Source organism: Alosa pseudoharengus, unplaced genomic scaffold (genome assembly GCF_046254945.1).
Source record: "Alosa pseudoharengus isolate Yale_2024_CS ecotype anadromous, Long Island Sound unplaced genomic scaffold, YU_APseudo_1.1 YU_APseudo_1.1_scf_6, whole genome shotgun sequence".
In the NCBI taxonomy this organism is placed as follows: domain Eukaryota; kingdom Metazoa; phylum Chordata; class Actinopteri; order Clupeiformes; family Clupeidae; genus Alosa; species Alosa pseudoharengus.
The window spans coordinates 30,135,088-30,142,587 of NW_027468848.1; the positions used below are offsets into that span (position 1 = coordinate 30,135,088).

Here is a 7,500-nt window from a genome sequence, read left to right on the forward strand (position 1 = left end):
GGGCAAACTGCAACCGCAGCCCCAGCTAGTCCACCTGACCCATCAGCCTTGCAAGCGTGGACCTCTTCCCTCATCTCACCTCACCACACCTCACTCTCTCGGCTAGCTGCTAACACACAGCGGTGTGGTTAGGCGAGGCGTGAGCGCCTTGATTCTTTCACAAACGATTCTTGCTGTGGTCTAACGTACATTAATTGATACCTAACCCCCCCCCCCACCACCACCACCACCAAGTTCCGCTGTTGAGGTTTGGCTTTACATCTGTCGTCTGTGTAACGCAATGGTCCAGCAACTGAACTGGGGCTTCGCTTCAAGCATGACCTGCGTCTCTAACAACAGATATGAGCAGCAGTGGAAAAAAATGAAACAATAAACTCCCCACGATATGAATATTTAGCCTGCATTATTATTTAGCCTACATATACATATTATTTTTGTTACTGTTCATCGTGGCTTTTGCTGAGAAACAAATAGTTCGCAACAACACATGCCGAACTTGAATCAAACATTCTTTAGAACACAGCCGATCAACCGTTCCAGTAGTTGCATAGTGATATGAAAGACCTGAATTAGAAGCAAAAACTCTGTTGCCATTGACAGTGGTCATTATTTAGAGGTCCTCTAGTCGAAAATAATAACCGCTAGAACTTTGAGAAATCCCATTCAAGTCAATGGAGCGTTCCACTTGCATTGTGAAGAGCCGTGTGGGCTGAATTAACGAATTCACCTTGGCCGAGACACTACACGCTGTGAGATACAGCACCACCACCTGGCCCCATTCTCATCTGATTTCAATACAGATGCTACACAACATATACAGTCAATCTGATGATGAGGAGCCAATATCTTATAATTTATTTTCATCCCAGGCACCAGCTGGGCCGTGGTATTCAGGGTGATATAAGCATGCTTCTTAGAGAAGCACTCTACCAGCTACCCAGAGTAGGGCAAGGGAAGTGCAGTCATTTCACACACAGTGGTCGTGCTCACACAAGGACACAGCCTACTAATGGGAGAGCCAGGGCTTAACACTGAGGTGGCCAGGGCTGAGGTGTTGCCGGTGGGGTAACCCACATGCTGGGGTCTCCTGGGACAGCCATGCTGGAGAGGGCTTCTGATAAAGCATGGTTCTTCTTCTAGTGGGGGAGAGACCATGTGTGTGTGTGTCTGTGTGTGTGCGCCGTGCTACAAGGAGCATGTGACAACCAAAGGTGCTTTGTTGGCAAGGTGCGTGCTGTACGTATGAGCACAGAAGGGAGTGCAACAGAGCACACACACGCACACACACACATACACACACACTCACACACACACAAAGAGAACCTAACACACACACACACACACACACACATACACACACACTCACACACACACAAAGAGAACCTAACACACACACACACACACACACACACACACACACACACACACACACACACACACACACACACACACACACACAGACACACACATACACACAGACACTCACATGCAAACACACACACAAACACATATACACTCGCAAAACACCGAAAAGCATATATGGCACACTGAGGCAGTGACAGTGTGACCTGTTTTCAATATCAAGCAGAGGCATGTGTCACAGATCAATCAGGGCAGCCAGTGGGCGCCGCGGCTGTCTGAGAATGCCACCGCGCCTGACACACAAATAATCAGCTGCCAGGAGCGCTTCAATGAGTCACTCCACGCAACACACACACACACACACACACACACACACACACACACACACACACACACACACACACACACACACACACACACACAAGGGGGTGGGAGAGCAGAGAAGAAACACCCCGCTACCTGAGGCACATTAGCTAGCAAAAAAAATAAGCTGCTAACTTCCACTTAGGAACTTTCTAGAAAACTACTGCCACTACAAACTGATGTGAGCTGGTTGTTATTACTGTGGTTAAGCTCAGTTTTTTTTTTTTCTTCTCTGTTACCCTAGATTTGCAAGAAGATATCTTAATGAGTCCTCTTTTAACATGGCTAATTGTAACAGCTAGCAGATGCCATCTATCCATCAATATCTTGTGGAATAGGTCATAGTAAATGTTCCAAAAAGGTAATGGTGCATGAAACAGGCCATCATGATGGCTGGACAAAATAGCCAGCTGTAAAATTGTACAGCATGAAACCATAACTGGACACTAAATATTACAAGCTTTGCTCTGAGTTATAAATTCTTACAGTAAAAATCTTTGTTTACTACAAGCTAAGAGTGAGATTTGGTTTAAGACCATTTACAACTTTACAGAGGCTAGTATTACAGTTCCCTGTATCCCACAAACTTCCAGAATGAGAATGCTGGAGCTGAAAGGTGCTTTGGATAAAAGTGTCTCAAATGAGCATAGATGAGAACAGATGAGTCTCAAAATGAGCACAGATGAGCACAGATAAGTCTCAAATGAGCACAGATGTTGAGGCTTTTTGTCTTAACTCTTCAGTCAAATTGCTGGTAGTGAAAGCGCCTCTCCTTCTCAGCAACCTCTCTTTCATTTCAGAGCCATGAATTGCTAATTCTACTGGAGAGAATCTGGGCACCATATTTGAAACACAGAAACACCCTACAGACAGACTCATAAATATTCATGGTGCTCCCTGTCGTTGCTCTATCCTTTGTCTTCTTATTCTCTGTGTCATATATCATATATTCCTTTTTTTCCCCCTACTTTTCTGAAGATCGTTTCCCTTCTCCATCAATGTCCATTGCTTTCAACTCATCATCATCATCAGTGGCGTAACAAACCCATGGTGGGCCCAGGTGCGAGAGCTCTATGCGGGCCCCATATCGACAAACTTTGGCCCAGGATGAATTAGCTCTGATACATGCAATACACATTAAGGGTGACTTCAATTGTTTATGCAAAGGGCCTGAGGCACCGAAGTAGTTTAGTAGTTACAGATTACAATTTCAAATAAGAAACACACGACTACATATCCATTACATGTGAAAACATTAAAAAATAATTTTATTAACAGCCTGCAGGCCAGGGTAATCTAATATTACTGCATTAACATCAACTCGCATGGAATTATGGGAACACTCAATGCGCCTCTTCAACCCTCTGCTGAAACTGCAAGCGTAAATTGCTTGCTTATAAACTCGCACTGCGCAGAAACAAAACTTAATGTAACCTAACTTATTTAACCGTCCAGAAACCAAATAAAATCATTCATATGCATACAATCCCCAATATGCGTGAATTAGGCCATTAGAAGAAAGCCATCTTACGAGCCTTTCGTTGTGCAAAATCGTCAACGATGTTCCCAATATTTAATGCTCCGGCTCTCGTATTTTCAATGGACAGGATAGCTAACCCACGGAGCCTCTCCTGCCCCATGCTGCTCCTTAGGTATAGGTCTTAATACATTTGAGTTTGGAAAAAGATCGCTTAGCTGTTGCCACAGTCACAGGCAATGTCAGAAACAACATGAGTACACACTTCCCCGAATGTGGATGTTACACTGTCATAATCTACCACCAGCATTTTGGCAAGTTGAAAAATAGATGACTTCTGTGAAATCTCTGCTTTAAAGCAAGACCTGAATGAGAGGAGTTGTGTTGGGAATGTCGGTGCAATGTCCCTGCTATAATGGTCTGACAAACGTCTTGCCTTTTCAAGCAGTTCATCATCACCTGCGAGTTGAAGGGTCATAGGACATAAAGACTCAAACACATGACAAGTTTCCCGCATACTTGCAAATCTTTGGGAGAGCTGACTGATTATGATGTCCAGAGTTGCATTAAATACCTGCACTTTGAAGTATCTCTCTGCATCGGTTAAGCGCTCATCTTCCGTCAAAGTGACGCTTCACTCTCCGTGCTCTAACATTCTAAAGTTCTAAAAAAAAAAAAAAAAAAAGGAGGCAGGGCGGGGGTAGCGACGGGCCCCGGGAGGTCACGGGCCCTGGTGCGACTGCACTTGCTGCACCTACTATAGTTACGCCACTGATCATCATCATCATCATCATCACCTTCTTCTTCTTCTTCTTCCTCTTCTTCTTTTTCTTCTTCTTTTCTGTCTTCATCCTCTGCTTCCGGACCATTTCAGTTGGCACAGGGACCTCAGCGGAACATCTTTGGACTTTTCCACATGACTGGCCTTCTCGTCCACGCTCCCTCTATGTGGTCATACGCATCTTGTCCAGACAGAGCGCTCTCTGTTCGGGGCCTCGCTCTCCCCGCACAATGGCCGCTTTAGAGGCCGGCCGGCGCAGGCCGACAAGAGGCACTTTTGTGGCGCGGGGGACAGTCACGCTGCGGCCAGACAGGGGAACCTCGCCCTGAACCCTGGAGTCACGGCCTTCAGGGGGCCCCCGGGGGGCCAAGCGCAGCTGCACAGCTGTGGGCTGGGATCCCCTTTTGGACGTCGTCCACCCCGTGCACTCCCACCCACCCTCGGACAACCCACCCGGTCCGCCGTCGGGGCAACATGACCTCCAGACCCTGATCACTCCCCCAGTCAATGGACGGGGCAGCAGTGTGGTCATCCAATTATTTGATGTGTGCCATGGACATGTGTGTCCTCGCGCACACACACACATCACACACACATAGCCGTACGCACACATATGCACATTATATACACAGATTGGATAGGATGTATTGTAGGAAAATGTGTGCTTGAAGGAGACACACACACACACAAATTCACACACACATACACACACACACACAGAGCACATCCAAAGGCAACCCCCCTCCCTGCATACACACACACACACACACCACAAACCCACACACGCATACACTCACTTTTCAAAAGCCTTTCATGGCACGGTGAAACCTTTCCAAAAACATGCAATTGTTTCGCTCCAAACATATGATAGCATTTATCCTATAAAAGAGCTTTTAGTAGTGCTGCGGCCGGGGCCCAGCCGAAAGCTGTGTCTGTTGTCATTTGCAGTTAAGTTCAAAGCCTGGGAGGTAAGAGGCATAAACAAGCGCCCGGGGTCACGCAGAGGCAGCGGCGTGCTGTTACACTGCAGGACTCATTACAACAGCACCCTGCTATTTATTACTGATGCCACTGCCCTTTAAGGGCCTCAGTTACACTGCAGGACTCATTACAACAGCACCCTGCTATTTATTACTGATGCCACTGCCCTTTAAGGGCCTCAGTGCGCCTATGAAACTAGTGTGTGGTGTGTGAGTGTGTGTGTGAGAGTGTGTGTGTATGTGTCTGCCCAACCAGTAACCAGTGTGTGTGTATGTATGTGTGTGTGTGTGTGTGTGTGTGTGTGTGTGTGTGTGTGTGCACATGCATATGGCCACATTTATGGATCAGTTTTTCTCTGTGTGAGTGCACACTTGTGTGTGTGTGTGCGTGTGTGTATGTGTGTGTGTGTGTGCGTGTGTGTATGTGTGTGTGTGTGTGTGCGTGTGTGTATGTGTGTGTGTGTGTGTGCGTGTGTGTGTGTGTGTGTGTGTGTGTGTGTGTGTGTGTGTGTGTGCGTATGTGTGTGTATGCATGTGCCCTGCTTCAATCCCCATCTGTCTTTGTTTCCCCAATTACAGACTAATAAGGTGGCTCACGGTTTGATTATGCACTTCATCTCCTGTGCACATCCTTTCCAAATCCTTCTGAACTTTGCACTTCAAGTCATCGCCCTCGCATTAGCTGACTTCCTTTAGATGAAACTAAGGCACTACGCAGGCATCACGACCAAGGAGCAAGGGAGCGAGTGCACGACTAGAGACACAGCCAATCGAGGAGGCACAGGGCAATAATAAGCGTGGTGAAGAAAGCGGGAAGAAAAAAAGGTGTGACGTACTGTAGTAGGAGGGCGTGCCGTCCTTACCAGCACTGGTGCCCACGCCAGTGGTGAGGTCAGTGCCCATCAGGCCACCTGAGGAAGAGAGGGAGAGAGAGAAAGAGGAGGGTAGAGGGAAGAGAGATGAGGAATTGAGAAATGAATGTTTATGGAGTGAGTTTCAAAGCAACGATGTGGAGGTTCAATGGACTGAAAAGAACACACACACACAAACACAAACACACACACACAGAGACTTTTCTTTTCTTTCCCCACCCTCCCACAAAGTAATAAAAGTCTTATTTACAATACCAGCCCACCTCCTCTCTTAATATGGTTCGTGGAGAAGTGTGTGTTTGGATTTGTGTGTTTCTGTATGAGTGTTTGAGATAGCGAGGTGCGTGTGTGTTTTCATGTGGGAGGTGTTTGTGCATGTTTGCCTGATACAGGTGTGTGTTTGTGTGTGTGTGTTTGTGTCACTAAGGGAAGTAGATGTATATTTATGTGTGGGAGGTGTAAATGTCTATGGGAGAGAAATGTGCCTGTGTGTGCATGTGTGTGTGTGTGTGTGTGTGTGTGTGTGTGTGTGTGTGTGTGTGTGTGTGTGCTTGGGTGGGTGTCTGTAAGAATGGTGTGTTTTAGAGAAGGAGACATGTGTGCTTTATTAAGCACCGCAAATCCGGGTCCAGGTGTGTGTGTGTGTGTGTGTGTGTGTGTGTGTGTGTGTGTGTGTGTGTGTGTGTGTGTGTGTGTGTGTGTGTGATTTTGTGTGAATACTACTGGGAGCAGGAAAGAGAAAGAGCCGATCCTTCCCCTCCTCTCCACCACCCACCCCTATTTCCTCCTCCATTCAAATGCCCGGGCATGTCAGGGCGGAGGAGTGCAAACGGGCTGGTGGTGGGGTGGACGCCCGGATGGCTGACGACACCGTCCAAGAAAAATGACACATTTTTTATTTTTAATAGCGGCCGGAGAAGGATGTATGTATGTGTGTGTGTGTGTGTGTGTGTGTGTGTGTGTGTGTGTGTGTGTGTGTGTGTGTGTGTGTGTGTGTAGGAACTGCCGCTTCGCTGCTGCGGTCTCGCCGGTGCACATGGCCGCGCCAACAATCATATTTAGCCCGCGCTCCTGTAACACGAGGCCCCATGACATCAGGCCGGACCCGAGACTTAATGACAGGGCAGGGGAAGGCGCGGGCGGTGTGGGGCGGTGTGGGGCGGTGTGGTGTGGTGTGGGCCCTCGCTGACCGGCGGCACAAAATAAAGCCGCCGACAGCAATAACTAAAGTCATGGCTACGGCTTCAACTATAGCGTACAGTATAGCATAGCCTGGTGGCTGGGGGCTTATGTGTCAGTCTGGAGAGAGGGGGGGCGTGAGAGTCAGAAGGGCCGGTGGTGGGGGGCCGAGCGTGGCTTAGCTTTCACTGGGTGTGGGATTCTCCCTGTAATAGCGGCGCCTGGGCCGCAGAGGGGGGATTACTCTATTTTCTAAAGATGACGCTCATGTCATGACCTCAGATGCTCCACTGTGTGTCTGAATGAGAGTGGGCGGCAGAGGGAGTGTATGTGTGTGTGTGTGTGTGTGTGTGTGTGTGTGTGTGTGTGTGTGTGTGTGTGTGTGTGTGTGGGTGTGTATGTGTGTGTGTGTGTGTGTGTGTGTGTGTGTGTGTGTGTGCAATCATAAGAGGAAGAGAAAGTGAGCTGGTACTACCCTTAGGTTTT

At 47.9% G+C, this 7,500-nt stretch overlaps 1 protein-coding gene across 4 annotated transcripts in view; it reads right to left on the reverse strand.

The window, feature by feature from the left end:
* mef2cb (myocyte enhancer factor 2cb) overlaps positions 1-7,500 on the reverse strand; it is an 80,631-nt gene that overhangs the window by 10,990 nt on the left and 62,141 nt on the right. For 2 of the 4 annotated variants that reach the window (XM_076269527.1, XM_076269526.1), the window contains one exon: positions 5,827-5,874. In XM_076269527.1, coding sequence (XP_076125642.1) covers positions 5,827-5,874 — 48 coding nt within the window. Of the gene's footprint in view, positions 1-5,799; positions 5,875-7,500 lie in introns of all 4 variants that reach the window. The other 2 variants (XM_076269525.1, XM_076269524.1) reach the window with 1 other exon arrangement.